This window comes from Euprymna scolopes, chromosome 6 (genome assembly GCF_053919585.1).
Source record: "Euprymna scolopes isolate OS-2025 chromosome 6, ASM5391958v1, whole genome shotgun sequence".
NCBI lineage: Eukaryota > Metazoa > Mollusca > Cephalopoda > Sepiida > Sepiolidae > Euprymna > Euprymna scolopes.
In genome coordinates this window covers 50801995-50828042 of record NC_136487.1, presented here as the reverse complement: position 1 = coordinate 50828042, position 26048 = coordinate 50801995, and the positions used below count along the sequence as shown (strand labels likewise).

The window sequence follows — 26048 nt, the reverse complement described above, 5'->3', positions numbered from 1 at the left end:
TCTCATAGGGAAGCACATGTCATGTGGATGCTGTTTGATTTTCAAAATGTCAGAATATATCAACTAGATTTGACTGATGTTTACGGAACTTGGTTGTGTCAAAACGATCTGGGACTTCGGGCCTTGAAAGGTCAAACCCAAAGGAACTTGTTGCCGAGCCTGTTATGTATGCATGTCTGTTTCTCTCTCTTTTCCTTTTCACTCCCCCTCTCTCTCTCTCTTTTCCTTTTCACTCCCCTCTCTCTCTCTCTCTCTCTCTCTCTCTCTCTCTCTCTTTCTTCCTTTTCACTCACTTTCTCTTACAAAGAAAGGGAATTGAATTATAATTATAAATAATTGAAGCTTGGATTCCAACAGGAACGAACGGATTTCAACTGTCGGGTCTCAAAATACTCCTTAATTGTAAAATAAATTTATATTTTTATAAAAAAAAAATATTTTGTTCGTTGTTTTGTAAAGCGTTCAATTTTCAGCAGCAGATGTCCCTGCTTGCCATTTACAATGATGGAAATGTTGCCTGTAAAGATGAACAGACCCATACTAGCCACTGCATAGCCGATTACAGCCAACGTCATATTAACCCCTTAATGTAAGGGATGTATCTATCGTTTCATAAGTTTTATTGGTCTGGGAGGCTGGGGCTGAGGCAGGATGGAACAACTATTCTCGAAACGTCCACAAGACAGATAAACCAAGAAACTCTCCCCGAGAAACGATAGTTCTGCAATGAGGATGCTGCTTGTTTGATGATGTAGTGTTTAGATCACCCATAATGAATTCTGATAGTGATGCTGCCAATGTTGTAGCATTAAATCTTTCTACCACAGTTTGCGTTTTGAGAGGACTTACTACGTGTAATACGATATGAGGATCTGCACTAGCTTTTGTTCTGAAAGCTGATTTTCAAGGCAAGTCAGGATTTCTTTCTGAGAAGAAAAGAAATTGTCTTGAACCAGATTTGAACGCTAATCGTCAACAGAAATAAATGCTAGTGGCGAAAGTAATACAAAACGTGACTTACACAAGTGACAGCGCCTCTGTTTACCCTGTTGAGTGACGGAATGAAGGAAGGAAAGAAAAAAGAAAAACTTTCGTTTATAGACAGTTTATTAATATACATATGGCATTAATTTGCTTATGAGGGCAATGACTGCTGTAAAAAAGAATGAAGGGGAAAGCACAGGATAGTCTTCTTTTTTATTATTGGTCAGCTGAGAGATAGATAGAGAGAGAGAGAGAGGGAGAGAGAGAGAGAGAGAGAGAACGAATGGTGACGATTACAGTTGAAGTCAGGAGTTGGCAAGAAGAAGTTCACACGAATATTTATTTTTTTTTTTAAATCATATTTTCATTTGCAAACTTACCTTCTTTATCGGTCTTTTCATCAACAACTTCTAAATAATCTGGAATAAATAAAACAATTAAATGAAATTATACAGAAAAATGCGTGAAAGCAGAGTAATGATAAATACGCATAAAGGCAGTTGTGGTGATGTGTATACATGCATGCGACGGACGGCAGGTCTGCAATGTGGAAAATATTCATATATATATATCACTAATGAGTTGTGATACAACGAAGCACTACTGTATAAGGATTACTATATTAAGCTCCCCTCTTTTGGTTGAGCACTGTCGTAAATGTATCTCACTCACTATATAGCTATTCAGTGGGGCTCGCTGTCTGTTTGCTTGTTAACAAATTCGCAGCTCAAGCACTGTAAAAGCGATGGGCGAATGTTTATTTAATGGACATATGATGAGACGTTTACAAACACAGATCCATGGTCAAATGGTTAGAACTGCCGACTATCAACGCAATGGTCGTAGGTTCAATCCATGGCTAGGGAAAGGTGCAAGTATAGCTGCACTGATGAGTTGTGATACAACGAAACAGTACTGCATGTGGATAACTATATATATATATATATATATATATATATATATATATATATATGTATGTGTGTGTGTGTGTGTGTGTGTGTATTCCAGCAAACGGGGGTTAGTTGAGTTCGTGTTTTTTTTTTATGGAAATCACTCTTCCAAACAAGACATGAAGCCACTTGATGTAAGGAGCTAAAAGAGAAAAAAAAATACTACTTCATCCAAAACTAGCTAACCTTGCTCGTGGAATGTGAGCAATAAAGGACAAAGTAAGTGAAGCGAGAGATTGTATTGTTAATTCATTTTATAATTTAAGTGAAACAAGAGGGTTTGTTTTACAATAGATCGAGGTGCAAAAAAATGGTAAAGAAACAAATATATAATTAATAAATATTACCAAAGGCGAGATAAGTAACTTTTCTATCTCCCTGATTAAGTTTTGGGTGTTTTAACTGATTTTAAAGCGTGTTTCAAGTGTTAAATGCAAGTTATGCTGAGCGTCTCAGTTAAAACGAAAACAAAGATGGCGCCATGATGCTCTTGGCTTTGAAGTCCCGAGAATCGGTCAAAAACTTGTAAAAAAAAATCTGACAAAAATCCACCGAATGAATAAGGCTGTCAAAAGGAAACCAAAGGTCAACTTTCTACTCTATTTGATGTAGAGCAATTCTTTTCTCAGAGACAAATGGGTCTTTGAGAATTAAGCCAATGGATTGTGTTTGACTGAATATGTTTGTCTTGATTTGTAGAACCCAAGTATCATTGGTCCTGGATATGACTTTAAACTATATCCGATGGTGAGGCCTTAGCTTACGGGCTTTTTGGAGTGTGGAACCATCCTTTAATTGCATTGCTCCCAGATCCACTCTGACCCGGAGTGGTAGTATCTGTTAGGGTCCCAATTATGGGTTAAATAGAAACCGACTTCAAATATATATATATATATATATATATATATATATATATATATATATATATATATATTCTATTAAGAATTTTTCTCCAAAATAACTGGATACGGCATTATATAACCTGAAAAGGGTTGATATGCCATAAAACAACCAACCAACCAACTAACCAAGTATCGTTGTAACTTCTAATAATAAAAAATTGTTACTTAATTTAAACTAGAGTTGTAATTTGACTGAGACCATGTGATTGACACTGGAATCGCTGTCAGAATTGAGCACTGACTGCAGATGAAGAAAACAAGTTGACAATCACGGCCCGTGCAATGAACGTACACAGATATACGGTCACATAACTATATAAGATTAGAGAGTTAACATTAAAAATTCAGTAATCGTAAAATACTACTTTAATATGAAGTTTATTCGTAGAAGCACTGACCATTTTCCATATAGTAATATTTTAGCCACCTCCCTCCACGTACACTTTTCCTGAATTAAACCAGTGGCACACCCTAAATGGTAAAGTTTACCAAAAAAAAAAAAAAAAGAAAATAAAAAAATAATGTGCCCACATTATTCAACCTGGCGCCTAGAATATATATTCCATGAATCATAATGATACGTTCAATATTTTAAGATTTTAACAAACACGTACATCGACACTCATGCACCTGCACCAGTCCTTTAAAAAATGTCTTGATATAACAAATTCGATGTAGAGCAATTGTTTTCTCTATTAATTTTTTGTGTCTTATTTTTAAAATTATGGTGGCAAGTTATAAGTTTGAGTGAATTCATTTCCTAAATAGTAAAGTTTATAAAAAAAAATGATAATAATAGTGAGCCAATGTTACTCATCAGCTGCCGATATATATATATATATATATATATATATATATATATATATATATATATATATATATATATATATAGTAAAAATCGATAATGATCGATTTATAAAAAATATTTTAAACTAAAAAGGAAAAAAATTATATATATATATATATATATATATATAGAGAGAGAGAGAGAGAGAGAGAGAAAATAAATGACAAAAAAGTTATATTCCAAAATTCATGATGTTGACCATCTTATAATTTATTCCTTTAATTCAGTTGACTTATATAATTCTTGACAGTATCAGTTTCGTAGCGCAAAATCAATCACTTAATTATTATATCAATCAGTGAATCTATTATGCCCTTAACTCATCAGAAGAAATAGCAGTAATCAATCCGTCAAAAGGAATTGAAGTGTGATTTGACATGATTAAAATCCGAAAATTGGAAGAGAGACTGTAAATACCTTTTTATTTTTCCATTACTCCATATTGACTTTTTATCAAACAAAGTCATTAAACCCAACTATTCGTACCAACAATTTTAATTAACTTATGAATCTTCTACCAAAATGTTCTATTTAATAATTAGTAAATTTATTAATTCTAATTTTTTGTATACATACTTATGAAATTGTATAAGTCAACTGAATTAAAGGAATAAATTATAAGATTGTCAACATCATGAATTTTGGAATATAACTTTTTGTCATTTATTCTCTATATTGCTCTGTAATTACATTGAGCTTCTTAAATAAGGATTGATATATATTATAAGAAAATATATTTTTACAGAAATATATATATACTAGCAAAAGTACCCGTCGTTGACTGGGTTCAAAAACAGTCTAGACCATTGTTGAGATGACTTTTTCCCTATTGTCTAAGATATGTCTCTGATCCTAAGCAGTCCTAGAAAGTCCACCCTCCTAGGCTTTGCCTTCTCCAATTGAGAAAGTGTTAGTTTATTGCTAATCACCTGAGATATCCCTACTGAGTAGTGCTGATGGGGGCCGCCCAGGCATTTTTGCAGGTTAGAGTGCTCATCCTTTAGGGAACTCATTTCTCAAATCACACTTTCCGACTCTTGTGTTGCATCATCCAGCTGCGGATGGGCGATAAATAATCAGGAATTTTTATTTCAAACTTAAGTATGACATGATGGGTGGACAGCTTTACTTATTAATGTTGGGACAATTAATCGGGAATCGGAAAAATCGGGACTTTTAGGGGTATCGGAATAGGTATCAGAATCAGGAAAACTTGTGCCTATTGTCCGATGCCCAAAAAACAATTCCTTTAATTATATTTTTTACTTGCTTTTTGTTTAGAACAAAATCTTCCACTACTGGTAGTAATAATAAAATAATAAATACTAGCGGAAATTCCACAGGGGATTTATTCATATGTAATATATTGATGTTAGCATTTTGTAGATGTTCAGCGTGAATGGAGACGCTCTTATATTATTGTAGCTCTTTTGTTAAAACTGCAAAAGTATTTATCCAAGCTAGCAGGGACGCCAGGCGTAGCCAGGTCGTAAGATACGCTTAAATATGACATTTTCATTCTTGCAGATTTCTTATATATTATTATAGACTTAATGTTTTATCGATTTTTATATATTATAAAGTTGCGATTCCAAAAATAGAAAATATATCCATATGACTTGGGTATATCAGCTTGAATTGAAACTGAATCCCAAACTTATCCATATATATATATGTGTGTGTGTAACTTTAGTTCCTTCAGCTATAATCGAAACCGAAACCAAAACTTATAAAGAATTCTTGATAAAATTATTTATTAAAAAAAGATAGATTACTAAGTTGCCATCAGCTAAAATGGAAACCGAAACCAAGACATGAAGAATTCTTGATAAAATTATTTATAAAAAAAATAGATTACTAAGGTGCAATCAGCTAAAATCGAAACCAAAATCAAAACTTATGAGGAATTCTTGGTAAAATTATTTATAAAAAAAATACATGACTTAAGTTCCATCGAAACCGAAACTACAATTATGAAGAATTCTTGGTAAAATTATTTATAAAAAAATTAAATGACTTGTTGAGTGCCATCAGCTATAATCGAAACCGAAACAAAAACTTATAAAGAATTCTTGATAAAATTATTTATTACAAGAAATGGAAGTATATAACAATTAAACAACCTGGATGGATCTAAGCGTGAGACAGAAAATAACACACACGCTATTGTATTAATATATAGATTTATTGATTTTAAACTACCAGTAAAACTAAATTCCATAGATTCCGCCCCCACAGGTGTGTGTTTTATGCTTAAGAAAATATATGCACATTTTAAATGTGTTTTTACAATAATCATGAAAAAATAACCATTTTATATTTATATCTTTAGGGATTTATAAAGAATCAGAATCGGCCATTGTAATGGAATCAAAATAAAAATATTGAAATCGTCCCTTCACTATTACTTCTAGTGAATATGTGTGTACATATGTAACGATTGCAGTCGTAGACATGCATGACCAATCTTTAAAGGCCTCTCCGATCATAGGTTGGTGACGGTAGGGAAGGGAGTTCACTCTGTCGTGCAAGGGTGTCCTCGTTTCCAGAGCTCTAAACTGGCATCAAACAATTAGAACTTGGCCATGCATTTCGAAATAATTCCATCGCCATTTCGCTTGTCAAATTCAATACAAACATGTAAGTAAAATTTTCTTTTCAAGACCAAACGTTTCGTAAGACCAACCAGCGCTCATCCCCAAAGCGGAACTGATGGCTCGTATCCAAACAACGTGACACGGCGAAAGTCTGTTGCCTCTTTTATCTCCAACTCGGCGCGTACCAATTTATATATGATTGGGTGGAGTTATTGCTGATGGTTTTCCAAAAACAGTCACTCATCAAAGTTCTAACCATTCTGTGGAATCGTAGCCAAGATTAGAATACTTGACACGGAACAGGGAACTTCTGACATACTTATGCTTGCATCTGAAGAATACTCGTCGCAGGACAGGGAAAATTCCTCAAACAGAACAGTTTTGCACCAATTTTAGGTTTCTTTACAAAGATTAAAATCAAGATATAATGATACTAAACCTTATGCATAGAATCCTAATTCCAATTTTTACCAAAATCGAGTACATGATTGTGATTCTAGAAAATGTCTAAAATATAAGTTTTGAAAAGACTGGGAAAGAATTTTGGTAGAATCATTTAAAAGAATTTTGGTAGAATCATTTAAAAGAATTTTGGTAGAATCATTTAAAAGAATTTTGGTAGGATCATTTAAAAGAATTTTGGTAGAATCATTTAAAAGAATTTTGGTAGAATCATTTAAAAGAATTTTGGTAGAATCATTTAAAAGAATTTTGGTAGAATCATTTAAAAGAATTTTGGTAGGATCATTTAAAAGAATTTTGGTAGAATCATTTAAAAGAATTTTGGTAGAATCATTTAAAAGAATTTTGGTAGAATCATTTAAAAGAATTTTGGTAGGATCATTTAAAAGAATTTTGGTAGAATCATTTAAAAGAATTTTGGTAGAATCATTTAAAAGAATTTTGGTAGGATCATTTAAAAGAATTTTGGTAGAATCATTTAAAAGAATTTTGGTAGAATCATTTAAAAGAATTTTGGTAGAATCATTTAAAAGAATTTTGGTAGGATCATTTAAAAGAATTTTGGTAGGATCATTTAAAAGAATTTTGGTAGGATCATTTAAAAGAATTTTAGTAGAATCATTTAAAAGAATTTTGGTAGAATCATTTAAAAGAATTTTGGTAGAATCATTTAAAAGAATTTTGGTAGGATCATTTAAAAGAATTTTGGTAGAATCATTTAAAAGAATTTTGGTAGGATCATTTAAAAGAATTTTGGTAGAATCATTTAAAAGAATTTTGGTAGAATCATTTAAAAGAATTTTGGTAGAATCATTTAAAAGAATTTTGGTAGAATCATTTAAAAGAATTTTGGTAGAATCATTTAAAAGAATTTTGGTAGAATCATTTAAAAGAATTTTGGTAGGATCATTTAAAAGAATTTTGGTAGAATCATTTAAAAGAATTTTGGTAGAATCATTTAAAAGAATTTTGGTAGAATCATTTAAAAGAATTTTTGTAGAATCATTTAAAAGAATTTTGGTAGGATCATTTAAAAGAATTTTGGTAGAATCATTTAAAAGAATTTTGGTAGAATCATTTAAAAGAATTTTGGTAGGATCATTTAAAAGAATTTTGGTAGAATCATTTAAAAGAATGGCTAGAGATTGTCAGAACACAATTTTTGGAGATGTCATCACTAGGACTATGACAACAGAATATTCTTTTCATTGTTTTAAATCTCAAGTATATATCCGACACAGTAAGACACAGTCAATCAACAGAGAACCATATCAGTTTATCTCAAAACATACAAGATATTAACGGATATATACTCTAGAGTCAAAACAATGAAAAGAATATGCTGTTGTCCTAGTCTTATTTATCACTAGGACTGTGGTGACAGCATAGTCTTTTCATTGCTTTGACTCTTAAGTATATATCCGTTAATATCTTATATGTTTTTATAGGCTGATGTGGTTCTCGATTGATTGACTGTGTGTTTGATATATACTTGAGATTTAAAACAATGAAAAGAATATTCTGTTGTCACGGCCCTAGCCATCACACATAGCTGTTAGCTTTCAAGGGGACGATCTGGCATGTCTGGAGTCAGATAAGGATTGCTGTCTGAGCTGATATGATGTGAAACCCGAAATCGGCAAGGGGGGGGGCGGCAATGAATCATTGAAAATTTTCATTGCAGCGTTGCCAAAAAGAAAGTCAGCACTTGTCATTTTTTCAAAAACCGCAAATTTAAGCTAAATTGAATGTAACTGCTTAAACAACCTCATTTTTACGTCAATTTAAAAAATTTGCTTCAAATTGAGAAGGCAAAAGGAAACTCTGCAGCAACAAATGAGCTTAAAGCCAGCTTAACATATCCACCTTTTAGCATCTCTAATCATAACATATCCGCCTTTTAGCATCTCTAATCATAACTGATCCACCTTTTAGCTTCTCTAATCATAACATATCCATCTGTTAACACCTCTAATCGTAATTGTTGTTGTTTCTAGGTTATACAACGTAACATTTATTCCATATACCTCGTGTCCCTCTTAATGATCGTCAGGAGTTTGTTAATCTCCACCTTTCTGGTTTATCCAATCAAGAAATCGGCCGCAGATTGAAATATGATGAGAAAACAGTATGATTGACTGTGCAAAAGCACCAATGTGTGTGTATATATATATATATATATATATATATATATATATATATATATATAATATATTTCTTTATTACAAACATTATTGGCTAATGTGCATACATGTTTCAGGTGTGATTTCTTTAGAAACCCCATGTCATCAGGACAGATCTTCCATGGACCAGGATTTAATATAAAACTTTTTGTTATTTGAAGAAGAAAAAGAAACCGTAAATTATGAAAATATATTATGGCAATTAAGCTACATAGAATCTTCTGCGTTTCATTTCCATACAGAATCATTAGGGTAAAATGCCTGGAATTCATGGGTGTTTTCATAGACATACATGGTGATTAGTTTAGCTAGCTAACCGATCAGATTTATTTTTATTCCTGCATACGGGTTAGTGTTTCCATTAGCCAATGACAGGGCTTCAACGGTTCATACTTTTCATAATAATTAGTGTCACCATGATTTAATCCCCCTTCTATTCCATAAGAAAATACTGTTACAATATTTTGAGCAATAATTATATTCTCTTTAAATAACTGGCATATTAAACAGAAACTAGGATATCAAACATTTGCTCGTGATAATGCAATGATAAAAGCAAGCGTCTATGTTATAAACTAGCAGGGCTATCCAGCATTCCTCGGTGTAAAAGTGTAATATATTTCTATTAAAACTTTTATCTGTCTCTCTTTTTTCTGTTTGCCTTCTCTGCCCCCCCCCCCACTCCCACTTCCATCTTCTCCATATTTCTGCTCTGACCAGCCCATTCCTCTCTCTGGACATACATGCACACATACAGGCGCACTTTTATAGATTTCCCAAGAAATGAATCGGCATAAGGGAATTAACTTTTTAATTAAAAAAATCAGTTTCTTCCTGCTAGTGAGTACATAATCTGCCCTCCCAACCCTAACGAAATCTGTATCAGTTTAGAATAAGCTTTCCTAATTTTAGATATTATTCGTCCAGAGCAATGCCAATCAAGAAAATGCCAACTTAATGAGCATTCAATGTGTCAATTTTTAGTTTTAACTGGACATACAAACATACACAGAGAGAGGTTGAATGCTTACTAGACACTCTACTTGAGTGTCTAACATCTCTCTGTACAGGGGGTTGTCCAGATAACCTGGCATGAGGATACTTTGCCTTACAAGTAAACCCTGACCGAATGTTAAAAATCACATGGTATTCGCAGCCCAAATAAGATTATCTTGGTATGATTAATCCACACTAGCTTTTATGAGGAATGGTGCACCTTCTCCAAGTGATTTTCCTTGAAGTAACAACACGAAATTGAATACTCCACCAGACTAGATAAATTCTTGTCCTAGAATCAAGTAAGACTAAGAGACCAAAAAGAAAGATATACTATAACATATTTAAAATAGTCAATTGGGGAAAGGAAACTCATGTTCTCAATTTCTTTACTCCGTGTTTGTTAGATAAAAAAACTTTAATGAAACATTCAAATATGTATAAAAATATAAAGAGATTCAAATATGTATAAAAATATAAAGAGATTCAAATATGTATAAAAATATAAAGAGATTCAAATATGTATAAAAATATAAAGAGATTTAAATATGTATAAAAATATAAAGAGATTCAAATATGTATAAAAATATAAAGAGATTCAAATATGTATAAAAATATAAAGAGATTCAAATATGTATAAAAATATAAAGAGATTCAAATATGTATAAAAATATAAAGAGATTCAAATATGTATAAAAATATAAAGAGATTCAAATATGTATAAAAATATAAAGAGATCTAAATATGTATAAAAATATAAAGAGATCAAGTGTAAACCCCAGGTAGGGGGTCCCTTGATTTCTGTGAACTTGATATTTTATATGTTTTTATGTCGAGTGATGTAGTTCTCGGTTGATTAACTGTGTCTAACTGTGTCGGATATAAACTGTGTGAATCGCTTTATTGCAGATTAGTAAAATATCAATATTTCCCTAAATATACGTCACAAAAAAATGAAAATTGTACCATCAAAGGGTTGCTTTAAGTTTAGTTATTTCCCAAAATTTTATTCAAATGCATGCTATATTCACGAAGTTATGTCATTTTATTCATTATCAAAGAAATTTTATTGCAGATCTCTTACAATGCAAAAAAAATTAAGCAAATAAAGGTTATCGAAAAGCAATGGATAGTTGCTGGACTCGCTGAAGGATTGTTCATAAAAATATAGCCACAGAGCTGGAATGGGATGCAAAAGCCATGGTTGCATTCTTGAACAACCTGAACACCAAATCCAGAAAAATCAGGGGAAACCTTTTAGATCGTGATATTCAGAAAATTAGTAGGGAAGTCAACCGAAACACAAACAGCAGCAGTGCTTTCATTTTTGCAAAAGCTGGAATTGCTTCAAGATCCAGGCATACCCAATACAATGTGTTGAATAAGACTGCAAGGAACATCAAACCTCTTCCAATGCTTCCATTGAGTAAACAACACAGGGAAAAACGAATGACTTGTACAGAATTACATGAAAATGGAAATTCCAGCAGGTCCTACTCAGGGATGAGGCCCATGTTACTCTTGACGATCTGGATACATGGACCAAAGTTTGAAACCTGAACGAAACTCCGATTCGTTACAGAGTTCATCGCCAACAAGGAGGTGGAGGCATCATGCTTTGTCCGGGAATCATTGGGGATAAGTTGGTTGGACTATTCCGAGCACCAGAGGGTGTAAAGCTTACCAGCAATGCATACACAGCCTTTTTGGATAATCATTTGTCGACATGACTAGATGACCTACCATTGTCATGTCGCTTTCAGATGATTTTTATACATGAAAATGTACCATCCCATTCTGCTTGGGGCGACTGCATCCTTCCTTGAATCTATGGAATTCGTTGGGGAAACTCTCATGACCTGACCACCGTGTTCTCCAGACCTTAACCCCATTGAATATCTCTGGTCAATATTTAAAAAATAAAAAAAGGAGTTTATGAGGGAGGAGAACAATTTACTTCAAAGGATGCGTTGTAGAAGAGCATAGTTGATGTTGCTAGAGCCATAACTCCATTTAAGATAAAAGAATTGACTTCCTCAGTGTACAAAAGGTTGTTTTAAGTTATTTAAAAAATGGTGGATATGTCGATGAATAATTAATTTATATGAGGCCCATACCTAGGATATGTTTTTATTTATTATTTTTTGACAGAAAAATATAATAAAAAGTAAAGTTCGCAAGATAACACATTGCATTTTTGCCTTAATACAACATTTTAAGAGACCTGCAATAAAGCGATGGACAGTGGAAATTCTTTGATAAAGAATAAAATGTCATAACTTCGTGAATATCGCATGAATTTGAATAAAAATTTTGGAAATAATTAACCTTAAAGGAGTCGTTTGATGATAAAATTTTCATTTTATTGTGACATATATTTAATGAAATATTGATATTTTACTAATCTGCAATAAAGCGATTGACACAGTATATACTCGAGAGTCAAAACAATGAAAAGAATATGCTGTTGGTATAGCCCTAGTTATGAGAAAGAGAAATAGCTTGAATATGATTGGATGCCCCCCCTGTCCCAAATTTAGATGCCTAGGACCTATACCCTGTCTCCCCTTCCCATTGTAAACCTCTGCCTCCCATCCATACCCCCATCTATTTTACTTCTGACTTGTCCCTCTCAAATGTCAATACAATTCTTCTCACCTGGCTGTTGGGCTGATGTATTCATGTACGAATGTTCACTTTCCGATCTTTGAGGTCTTAATGGTACCCGGGGTAACTTTGCCTTAGGTCGAGGTGGAATCAACTTGGCTGGCAAGGAAGAGTTGCCAGCCAAACTTGGACGGCCTATGTGCTGCATGGAGATCTGAGAATTGGATCTCTCTTCAATTGATGTCCGCGGTGAGCTGGTGAACGACGGATAGGCAGCTGGAAGTGTGGGCAACCTTGAAAGAAAAACAGAGAAAAATGACAAATGACAAACTTTGAAATTGGTTTGACTATATAAAAATTGGCTTAACTATATAAAAATTGGCTTAACTATATAAAAATTGGCTTAACTATATAAAAATTGGCTTAACTATATAAAAATTGGAACGGAGTGTAAATTCACCATTCTACTTACACTGACTTCTGAAAGGAACGAGTTTAGCATTGTACTATTAAAATATTTAGTGTTCTAAATTTATGTGTTGATTTCTTATTCTAACACGTGGAAATTGTTGCATTGTTATGAATTGAAAAATAAAAAGAATAAAAACAATGATGAATAAACAATAACAATGAAGAAATAACTGAATTTGAACACACACACACATACACGCACACACACACACACACACACACACACATATATATAGACAGAGATTTTGTTGGGGTAGCTTATAAAAAAAAATTCTGAAGATCACACTTTTTATCAATTAAGAAAAGAAGATGTTATATTACTTGTGTCCCTTAGCTAATCCTTTAAACCCCTTGATTATCTGTCCCTGATTTTGAACGATTTGTTGACATAGCTTCTCATCTTCTTTTCCTTAATTCAAGTCTTTAAGGGGGAGGTAAATAAAATTTTAAAAGCAAAAACAAAAAGAGCAATGTGATGCCACAATGTTTGCATATATATATATATATATATATATATATATATATATATATATATATATATATATATATATATAATAATGCCACAATAATGCCACAATGTTTGCATATATATATATATATATATATATATATATATATATATATATATATAATAAAATAAAATTGAAATTTGTAAGTTCTTTGATGCATCTTTGAATTAAAACCAAAAACTTTGAATAAACAGGCAAACTGTGTTAGAAAACACGTTAAGATGCTAAACATTTAATTTTCTTTCTTTTTGTTTTTAATTGTAAGTATTTCTTATTAATTTCGGATGTAAACTCCATCAGATATTGAAAGAGATGTTTGTTTGTTTTCCTTGCAAGTAAAATGCCCGCCCCATGTTGTTTTATCAAGGTTTTGCTGACTGGCAACGCATACATATCTGTTGGACCTCAGTGTGTATGTATGTATGTATGTATGTATGTATGTATGTATGTGTGTGTATGTAGTATGTATGTGTGTATGTATGTATGTGTGTGTGTGCGTGTGTGTGTGTGTATAAGTAAACAATGGTATTTTAAATTCCGATGACAAAGTCTTTATTTCTAATTTTTACTTGCCGAATTTAAAAAAAAAAATTCAATGTTACCCTTCAGTTTGTACATGTGGCAGATGATATCATCATCATCATCATCATCATCATCATCATCATCATCATCATCATCATCATCATCATCATCATCAAGTGGTGTCCATCTATCTATCTCTCTCTCTTTCGAATTCATTGTTGCTCATCATTTTTGATGTTACCCAAGTATTGCAACATTGTAGCTTGTATGTTGGAGCCTGGGTGTTCTTGGATGTTCTGCCATGCTTACCGTTTTTTGAAATATTTAAAGCAAGTCTTTTACTTTCACTTGCTCCCACTACAGTATCCAGCATGTGTTGGAGCGTCACTTCGGCAGATATATGTCACCTTATAGTTGTTTCAGTTCCCTCAGAATTAATCTCAGTGAGTGAAATGATATACGAGAGTGGCAGCATATAGCACACATGTACTTTTGTATGACGTCAAAACATGGTCGCCAGTGAAACGTCGCAATGGCACGATTCTGGCTGAAAATTACTGGTTTCATTCCACATGCCTCTGTGAGGAAGCATGTTGCACAATGACGTCTCAACTCGTATGGCTCTGTCGCCTGCCGTTAAATATTCAACATGCTCCCAGTTGTGTTCCATATTGACATCAGTGACCCAAAGCCATGTGATAGGCCGCCTAGGATATGGAGAAGATCAGTTGATGACGATCAACACAAGCGAAATGGCAACAGATAGGAAAAGTTGAATGTCGTTTGCGGAATACATTTAACATCAAACATGGGACAAGAAGATGGCAAATAATAATGATAGTAAATAATAATAATAATAATAATAATAATAATAATAATGATATAAAAGAGCTGAAAAGGGTCGATGAGGATGGAAAGACCGAGGAGAGAAAGCAACTAGCCAAACCTCGGCTGGATAAGTACAAAGAGGACTGGAACCTTGGAGAGGTTTGTTGCCACCCAAATTTCAGTAAAGACCAATGGTTGCTGCCAACAAAAAATCAGTGGTAAACAGTTGCAATAACGCAAATTCATCTGCAAAGGTTATTGAGAGAGATGAAAAATACTGAAAATCTGAGGATACTTGTTGTCACTTAGACTTTTGTAAATCCAAAGAGAAATCTTTGATGATTGCTTGTGTGACAACTCCTAGTGAGTAAAATAATAATAATAATAATAATAATAATAATAATAATAATAATAATAATAATAATATATGGTTAAATAAAATGACTGAAAAACTAACAGCCCCCCCCCTCTCACCAACGAAACCCGAATCAGTTGATTCCCAAATAATGAATGTATACTTTTTTTTATATTAGATATTATTCTGCAAGAGCAACGCCAATCTACAAAATACCAACTTTGTGGTCGTTTGCTTAGTAGATTTTGAGTTTTAGGTGGACGCACATACACACAGACAACTAACTTTATATAATAGATGAATTTTACTCAATCGTTTTTAAATGTCTGTTGTCAAGAGAGCATGACCGTCCTTTAACTTCTTACTCTTGCAAACTCTTATTACTAATGAGAAATTTCTGAAATCACCTATGGACCCCGCCCTCCCCAATACTGTTGATATTGATGGCTGTTTGGAAGCATTTTGGCCGAGATTGAAATATTGACATCAAACGCTTTATCTATTTCTTATATAGTTTGAACTCATGCGAGAAAAGTATATGTATTTTGTGTTCGTTATTGATGCTTTTTTTTATTGGAAATATATGAAAGACTACGCATTAGTTATTAAGTCTTCGTCGTCGTCATCATCATCATCATCATCGATTTTACATGCTGGCATGTGTTGGGTGGCTTTTAGAATATTGTCTTCCAAACTAACCTATCTCTGACAATCTCTTCATTTATCCCTTTCTCTACAGCAGTGATTCCCAACCTTTTTGTGGTAAGCCCCCCCCCCTCTGTTCAATAAATGGTTGGATAAAATCCATCCATCCATCTGTTTAATGGTCACTTAATTAAAATACTTGATCATAAAATGGAAACAAGAAATCAGTACATTGCAAATGCAAAAGAAAACAACCAAAAAGCAAAGGAGTAACATACTGCTAATACTCTTATTTTTCACATAAACTTTTTTCGCACACTCTGGTATATCGTCTTGCACCCCCAGTGGTGCAAGCACCCCAGATTTAGAATCCCAGTACTTGTCAACATTTGAATCTGTAAAAAGATTTTTTTCAAGAAAAATCTTTAAAAATCTTTATGATGTACGTACCTGTCACAATCGAAGATTTCATATTCCAAAAATCACGTAAATCAATCAAGTAGTTTGTTTTTTTTATTTCAGAAAATCAAATTTTATGACACATTTTATTGAAGGATTACTGTGCGCCATCTTAATTTCAAATGATAGACTGCTGGCGACACCTGTCAGGAATGTAGGATCAACAAGGGCAGACAATCGACTTTCCACCCTCGAGAAAAATCCTTTAAAATTACCAATTTTATAGGTTTTCGAGAGTGCTGAAAACAAAAATAGCGTTTAAATGTTAGTTCTAAAATATTTCTTGAAATCTTGAAAACTTGAAAACTTGAAATCTTGAAAACTTGAAATCTTGAAAACTTGAAATCTTGAAATTTGAAATCTTGAAAACTTGAAAACTTGAAATCTTGAAAACTTGAAAACTTGAAATCTTGAAAACTTGAAATCTTGAAATCTTGAAAACTTGAAAACTACTCGTTTGCTGGAATTTTAAATGTTATTTTCGTTTTCAGTGACAGGTATGTACATCATAAAGATTTTTAACGATTTTTCTTGAAAAAATAATTTTTATAGACGCAAATGTAGACAAGCACCAGAACCCTTGCTCTAAAGTCAATTATTATCACTTCATCTTACGTTTTCTGTTGTCGCCGTGTTGTGAAGGAACAATAATAATTAAGAAAACATGGTGGTATATTTGCAAGTGTGTATTTACAGAAAGCATATAGAATAGTATGTTACAGAAAGTCCGTGTCAAATACTGTGGCAATGACTGCTAACAATGATTGCCACCATGATACTTTGTAACTCATAGTTTTTGGAAGAGTCCATCTACTCCCGATTAGGATAGATTATCTTCACACTATAATACTTCCTCTGCCAACAAACTTTGCTACCTCAACTGTTCCACATCTACCAATGTAAGAATTCTCATCTATTCTTTCAATGTGGCCATACCATCAATGTCTTCTGTTGGTGCATGGATGTGTATTGATAGATAATGATAACCAAAAAATGTGTGTTAATTACAATTGAGGAGCTGTCATAGCGTATGTTTTATTGATAATGCGCATGCATGTTTATTCATATAAAAAACAGATTGACGTTCCAGGAATCTGGAGCAAAAGAGCAGGCAATATCATTACATTCTCCTTTCTCTAAAACAAAAATAATAAAACTAGATTTGGAAACAAAACAAACATAACCAATAAACAGAAAGACTAGTTCAGGGTAGACTGCCTGAATAGCTACAGTGAAGTGGCGATTATTTTGCCCCATGAGATGCTTACTGAGAGGTTATGATTATGTGTTCATCATAAGTTCATCTTCGATGGTGGTCGCACTATCGTACCACTACAGGTCATTTGGCATGTTTGTGGTCGCACATACAGGTGGATTCACGGAGGTCGCACATTTCTGCGAAACTGTTTTTGGGAGATCTTGCGACATTTGTGGAGTAGGCATCACTGGAATACTCCTTATGTGTTGTCAGTTTCTTCACAGCACATACTCGTTGACATTCTCCAGGAGATAGGAACAGTGATAATCTGCCTGGGATACTACATTTGCTAGGTCCCAGCTTCTAGACACAGGGTTTTGTACCCTTACATTTGGCCATAGTGTAGGGGTGGTAGATCTTCTTTGAGTGCATGTTGGTCAAAGTACCTCTTCTGGTTTTGCTGATGTTCTTGAATCACGCTATAAATCTGATTCTGATTGTGGTAGTTATTTTTTATTTTGATCCATCTAACCATGAGTAGTTGTGCAGGACTTGGTAAGGCACTTGAAATTGAAGTACAGCGCCAGTGCAGCAGTGCAATTTCAGGCATTGTTCCCGACTGTTTAGCTTTTTTTGAGAATAGCCTTGATAGTCCTTATTTGACGTTCTATGAAAACCTTATGGTTTCTGAGGTGAATTGGTTTCATAAAGGAAACTCCATTCTTTGGTGAATTTATAGTAGAGGTGACTTGAAAAGTGTTGTCCATTATTGCTGACTACTTTTGATGGTTTGCCAAACTTTGTAAAGTCTTGGCACGTGATGTTCACTATGACACTGCTTGGTGAATGAGTAGGTAGGCGTTTGACTATAGGATACTTTGAGCAATAGTCAGCTACGATCAACCATTGACTTCCATAGAGATAAACAGGTCTGTGCCAATTACATCCCATGACTTTATTCGGATGTCATGTTGCATAAGGGGCTCTTGCATTTTGGATGTTAGCAGATGCTGCATGACTTTGTGAACTGTGCAATGTCTCTGTGTATATTTGTCCATTAGATGATGTCCTTGGCAAGGAGTTTTATTTTCTCCTATCCTAAATGAGCGGCATGAAGTTGCTTTAGTATGTCTTTTTGAACCATATCAACCTGAACATCAAGCTCAATAGGGTCCACATTACCAGGTGGTAGTAAGCGAGATAGTCCATCATGTTGTCAGATCCCTTGTTATAAGTGAGCTTAAAGTTGTATCCCTGGAGTTGTGTTAGCATTCGTTGCAGATGTGCCAGGGCCGAGATGAGCAGTTTGTCAATAATCATAATGAGGGGTTTGTGGTCGGTGACAATTTGGAAATTGTGGCCTTAGATGTATGTGTGAAATCGCTGGGTGCCAAATACGATGGCCAGTAACTCATGTTCGATACATACGTGTATTTGTTCTGTTTGTGTAAGGCTCTTGCTAACGTATGTGACAGATGATAGATTTCCATCTGCATCCGATTGTAGCATATCTGAACCTATTCCTTGTATACTCGTGTCAGTGCATATAGATTGGAAGTTTAAGGTCAGAAATAGCAAAGCAGGGATGTTTTAGATACTTCACTCTTTAGTTCTTTGAAAACTTCTGGTGGTGTGGTTCTCATTGGAAATCAAGGTCCTTGTGCAACATGTCAGTTTTGGAGCTGAAGTCCTTGACAAAGCGAGATAGATATGTCATCAAACTCAAAATTTGTTGTAATTCTGTTTTGTTATGTGATTCTGACATCTCCTGTAGGCCACATATTTTTGCTGGGTCTGGCTCCAATCCGGTATGTGTGTATACAGGTTTCCAAAGTGAGATTTCCTGGCATTTGATCTTGTATTTCTCAGAGTTCAATATCGGGCCTTCTTTGGTAGAGACCTCCATAAAATATCTTAAATTTTCATTGTGTTCATATTGTCAACCCATATATGATATTATCGTCAGCTATACCACAAACTTCAATGCACCTCTCAAGTATCCTATCCATCTTGAGTTGGTAGATATCTTGACTGACACTCAAACTGAATGGCAGGCGTTCAAAACGATACCTTCCAAATGTTGTTTGGAAAGTTGTTCGTGGTTGGCTTTCATGGTTGAGCTTTATGGACTAGTAATCCAGACTTAGCGTTCAACTTTGGAAAGAATTTTGCTCCTGTGAATCGATAGTTGAGCTCTTTGACAGTCGGAATTCGGTGGTATAGTCGTAAAGGAGCTTTGGTTAGTGCTCGTGGGTCTAGGCATAGTCTTATTGTGATGTCACGTTTATCAACATGTGAAAGAGCTTACCCAGTTTGTAGGTTCCGCAACGCTGCGAATGACTCCTTGTGATTCCATCTTGTCAAGTTCTACTTTGATTTTTTTGCACATGGCTATGAGCGTCGTTTTTGGTGGATCTATATGGCATGGTACATTGGGGTTGACAATAAGCTTGTGAGTCCTCTGGAAATTCACCAATACAGTCGAATCTGTAAGGATAGCGGAGCATTAGGTCAGCTACACTATTGATGGGTTGGTGCTGGGCTGAGATAGTACAGTTCATTGTCATTCCTCTAAGAGCTACTTATGTTGGTAGTCTCAATATGGCTGCTCCTGGTACATCGACCACATAGAATTGGGTTTTTGTATTTGTACCTAATATTTGTGGCACCATAACAGTTTATTTTGGTGTTGTTGTAGCTATTAGTAGGCATTGTGTTGAGGTGAGTGATTCGGGCATTGGGTTTCTGGTTTTGTCTATACTGGTTGGATATATCTTGCAGAATATGCAGATAGGCAGTGTTTTTGCCTGTGCCCTTCAGGTCGAAGGTATGAATGCTTGGGTGGTCCATCAACTTGATGCTTAAATCAACAAATGCCTCATTTCGAGGACTTTTTATATTTGGTGATTTTCTGCTGTTAGTTTAGATGGAGCTAAAGGTGAGATTTTCCATTGTTGTTGATCATCATGTTTGGCAACACTGTTGACTTTTCTGCCAAGATTGGATCTCAGACGAGCACTTGCTATGAAAATAATGATAAAGCAGAGACAGGCTCGCAACGTCCCTTCTGTGAGAAAGAGGTTGCAGGGAAGAAAAAAGGGTGTCTCCTGCTAGGCTACAAAGTCTATTTTGAACTCCGTCAAGGCAGGATAAGTTTTCTAGCAGCTGTTGCCCAGATGTGGCAACAATACTCCATGTCGTAGGGTTATTTATTGTAATATCCAGTCATGCTGCCACCGTGTCGTGCTCGGTGGTGCATGGATGTGTATTAATAGATAATTATAATCTGAACACCTGTGTTAATTCCAATTGAGGAGCTGTCATGGTGTATGTTTCATTGATAAATGCGCCCACATGTTTGTACTTATAAAAAGCAGATTGACGTACCGGAAATCTGAAACGAAAGAGTAGGCAATATCATTACAACATGTTCCTATACTATTCAGATTTAACTTTTCTCTGAGGTCATCAGGTCAAAGCAGATGTACATTAAACATGAATTGTATCATCCGCATATCATGTAATGCAGGTTGTAAGCCATCACTGGTCAGGTTTTACTTCCATACATCATCTATGCCCTCACCCTCGCCATACTTTCACGAAAAACACTCGTCTAGCCAAAACCACTATCAATAATTTCCCGCACTCTTTGTCTGTGCCTAAACCTAAATGTAGATTCCATGAACAAAGCTTCTTTCTTAGAACTGCACGCCTGTGGAATTCTCTTCTGCTTGCCTGCTTTCCAGCTGACTACAATCTGATTGTCTTCAAGTCCAACGTAAACAAGCTCTCGTTGAACCGTCGCCCTAAGTAATCCAATTTACAAAATTCCCACAACTTATGTTTACTACGCTACAATCACATTGACTAATGTATACCTATTGACCTTTATCCTCGAGTGGCCTCCGGACCTTGATAAGTGGTGATCTCTATGTAAAAAAAAAAAATCACATTGTATACAGATACCTAATACATTCCTTTCTTGGTCAACAGTGATAACACTATGCTAGTTAGTAATGACAGCTATAATTATGTTGTCATAATGATTAATACTGTAAGATCACTTTGAAGTTAAATTACTTTGAACCTGGTTAGTGCTGAGATGGGTTACGATTTAGGAATAACAGGTACTTCATGTAAAACCTGATCCTAGTGATTTTGCAAGCCGAAGACTGGCTATCAATGTGCACCTACAATGAATAATCCTGAGTCGTTTGTTGTGATATGTGATCACAGGAAACTGACCAGCGATAAAACTGTGTATTCTATATCTCTACAAAATCACTATTCGCTCATGCATGGAGCATTGTTGCCACATATGGGCTGATGCACCAACTATTCACAGATAATATGAATTAGGATAAATACATAAAAAATACTGCCAAATCTGTAAAGAAGGTGGGCTCCCTCTACTAAGCTAGAAAACCTCTAACATCTGTTAGTGTCCTATATCTTTAGAAAGCTACCATTCACAAATGCATAGTTTGTTTTTTTTACTTGGAAGTTCTCCCCTTATCAAAGTTCAGAGGCAACTCGAGGATAAATGTTGGATAGATGATGAAACAATAAGATCAGTTATGGTGGAACTCGGGAAGGTTAGATTATTTAAGAGGACAATCCACTAGGAATTTATTCACATTAGATTAGAAGACGACCATATTATCGTCAGCCGGGAAGTAGACAAGCAGAATTGTGTCTCACAGGCGAACAGTTCTAGGAAGGAAACTCTGCTCATGGAATTTTCATTCAACTTTGGATGCAGATAGAGAGCGAAGGAAGTTGTTGGCAGTTGTTGCAGCTAGGAGATTATTTGTTGTTGTTGCTGGTGCAACAACCACTAGTCTCCCTCTGGGACGCTGAGGTAAATATACTCAACCAACCCAACAAGCAGCAAAATCGCACCCCTTCAGTGAAAAGTCTCCAGAAATTGGAAACTTTTTTTTTTTTTAACTTTAATAGCTTCTTTACTCGAACTGCTGAACTCTGAAATTTCCTCCCTGCTCCCTGGTTTTTCAATTGTACTAAAATGCAGAAATTTAAACGTAATGTGAATAAACATCTCGCTGCACAACTCCCCACTTAGGATGTCCCTATAAACCTGACCGCTAATTCACAGTAGCCCTTACGTATCAGAGTCAATGTGTCTTGTTTGGTATGAATATAAGTAAGACATTTTTTTTTTTTTTTAAATTTCAGAATCCTCTTTTACCTTCCTTCTCCCCTCATCACACACATACCGTGAATATACATACACACATTTGCAACTCATACCGGAAATTGTATAGAGCAAAATATCCACGACTGAATCCAATGTGCAATTATTGCCGTCTAGGAACATAAAAAAAAAAAAAAAAAAAGAAAAAACAACAACAAAAACCGGAGATTGTAGAAGAAGGAAAGGTCAACGATTGGATTTAAATATAGTTATTTCATCCAGAAAAGCAATTTTGTCATAAAAAAAACAAGCTCAGCTTCTGATGGAACGGACAGAAAATGATCAGTACTTATGAGTTGAGTAAGATTATATAAGTTCCTTTGTTGTGTGAGTTGTTGTGGCTGCAGACTTGAGACGTGTAAGTAAAAGAGATGATTTTCATCCAAGGTAAATTACGAGTAATGTACAGGATGGAATGATAAAATTGTCGTCCTAAAGAAAATAATGTTACATTGTGGGGTGATTTATATATAACCGTGTATATGTACTGCACCACATAAACGTACGTGTGTATATAGTTGAATCATGGAGTGTTGAATGCGTATACGTAGCACTTCTAAACGTCTTTTTGCATTGTTATCATAACCGGACGATATGTATGTATGTATGTATGTATGTATGTATGTATGTATGTATCTTCAATTTAAAATCTATACTAAAATTTAAAATTTAAAAGCTGTACTAGCGGCGAAGCGAACATTTGTCTATTCTATGTGCTGTGTATTTTTGATTGTTTTACTCTTTTATTCATGTTGAATTCACCTATTCATAACAACCATCATCATTGTCATCATGAATGTTAAGGATTTGTGCCGTTGTGGACGCATCTTAAATTTAAAGCTGTACAAGCGGCGAAGCGAACGTCTGCCTCTTCTATGTGCTGTGTATTTTGGATTGTTTTACTTTTTTACTCATGTTGAGTCCAACTATTTGTACCAACGATCATCATCATCGTCATAAACGTTGAGGATCTGTGTCGGTTTGGACAGCATAGCGAATGACTGTCTCTACTATGTGCTGTTTGTATTGGATTGTTTTCCTTTTTTCCCTATTAAATTCACTTATTTGTACTAACCCTCATCATCGTCATCATGAACACCCCTTCATGTATATTCTACATGTATGTGTATGTGCATATGTATGTACATGCGTGTATGTATGCATGTATGTGTGTATGTGCATGTTGTCATGTCTGTTTGTTGCGTATGTATGCTTGTGTGCATCTGTATGTATGCTTGTATGTGTACATGTATCTGTTTATTTCCATGTGTGTGTGAGGTGGAGAGGGCTCCCAAAAGCCTGATTAAAAAAAAAAACATAAAGCGGTAGACCAGTACCCGCATTAAGCTGGTCTGCAGTTTGACCTGTTGCTGGCTATCTTGCTCTTGCTTGTTACTGGATTTCAACATTTTGAACCGATAGAGAGTCTTAGCTGTCATACAAAGCTAAAACTCTGTAACCTCATCTTTGTATAGATACTTTCTTAGGCATTTGTCTATAACAAATAGTCCTGTGGCGATGGAAAAATTGTCACACGTGTAGCCCTGAAATGCTGGAAGCATGTAATAATTGATCTGCCATCATTCTATATATGTATGTGTGTATGTATAATTGTATGTATATTTATATATGTACTAGTGTATATATGTGTATGTATATCTATGTGTATATGTATGTATATATGTATGTGTTTATATATATATATATATATATATATATATATATATATATACACATGTGTATGTATGTATGTGTTGGGGTGGAGTGGGCTCCCGTAAGCCGTGGTGAAGGCAACCTTTCTAGGAGAAGCAAATCTCTGATTTAAAAAAACCATAAAGCGGGAGATCAGTACCCGCATTAAGCTGGTCTGCAGTTTAACTTGTTGCTGGCTATCTTGCTCTTGCTTGTTGTTGGATCTCAACATTTTGAACTGAGAGAGAGAGACTTAGCTGTCGTACAAAACTAAGACTCTGTAACGTCATCTGTGTATAGATACTCCCTCAGGCATTTGTCTATAAAAATGGTCCTGTGGCGATGGAAGTCATTTTTGGGCTCATGGATTTTAAATGTCTGAGAGAGTGGCAGACGTCTGACAAGACGTTGCAATCATCATGTGTATGTATGTGTATGTATGTGTATGTATATATATATGTATGCATACCAATGGCCGTCTTCAATGTCATGTCTGCTTCAGTGTGTGAATTCGCTGGCAGGACTAAAAAGCTATCTTCAGGCTCATGGATTTTCAGTGACTGAGGGAGTGGCATTCGTCTGACAAGAATCATCATCAATCATCATGTATGTATGTATGTATGTATGTCTCAAACTCAAACTTGAGGCTGACTGAACTCAGTATGAGTGACTGAAACATGATATCCGGAAAGGGAGGGTGAAAGGAGCAGTGGATAGGCTGGGGGGCCAATTTGGTCTGGAGTGTGAGGTGTACGGAAGATTATGTCTTAGCAGAGCTGGACTGATGAGCCACCAGACTACTCATCAGCGCAGTGGGCCACAAAGCAGTCTTGTGTTGCCAGACCTAACCTGTGTCAACTGCGGGCGGACGTGCAAAACAGCAGGTGGTTTGAAGCGGCATTTGACTATACATAGAAATGACCAGCAAGAACATGCTGCTAGTGGCACACATGTTTGCACAATGTGTGCCAAAGAATGCCAGAGTTTGGCAGAGCTTAAAAAACACCTTCGTGTGGCCCATCACTGATTTGTTTTCGTGTTTCTGTATATCTATTCTTTTTTTTATAAGTACTATATCAAGTAATGGCAATGTTCGAAAACGAATTTGCTGCCATCATGTATGTATGTATGTACGTTGTGTAACGGACTGTTGTCCTTATATCCTTAATGTCCATATTACAGCCCATGATTCGTCTCATTTAGTGGTGCGTGCGTGTCAGAACATATAACACCATAACAACATACCTGTTTCTGCTGTCGGCAACCTGGGGGATTTGTCAATCATTTTGGGGGGAGCTGAACCCAAAATGAATGATTGTTTTTATATTTTTTTTCAAAGATAAGTGCTTCTCCTCAGAGGAAAAAAGGTTAGCAAAAGGTATGTATAAATAAAAATTTATTTTTACTGGTTAGCTCAATTTTTGAAAACGGTGGAGAAAGAAGTTTTTTTTTTTGAAAGAAAATAAAAATTTATAAGAAAATGAAAAAGAATACTCAGCAATTGTAAAATGGGGGTATGAGATGAATGAATTCGCCAATCATTTTTATAACCACCGGCTGTGCTAAACACCCAATGAAAACTTCCAAAGTTAGTATAAAAATTGTCGAATTTTGAATTCAATCAGT

The 26048-nt window shown here is 34.8% G+C and overlaps 1 protein-coding gene across 4 annotated transcripts in view; it reads right to left on the bottom strand.

The window, feature by feature from the left end:
• Window positions 1–26048, bottom strand: part of LOC145277646 (tyrosine-protein kinase-like otk) — a 158939-nt gene that overhangs the window by 18779 nt on the left and 114112 nt on the right. For all 4 annotated transcript variants that reach the window (XM_080129233.1, XM_080129234.1, XM_080129236.1 and 1 more), the window contains 2 exons: window positions 12580–12821; window positions 1365–1403 (listed from right to left, as the gene is read on the bottom strand). In XM_080129233.1, the coding sequence (XP_079985359.1) occupies window positions 1365–1403; window positions 12580–12821 (281 nt within the window). The remainder of the gene's footprint in view (window positions 1–1364; window positions 1404–12579; window positions 12822–26048) is intronic.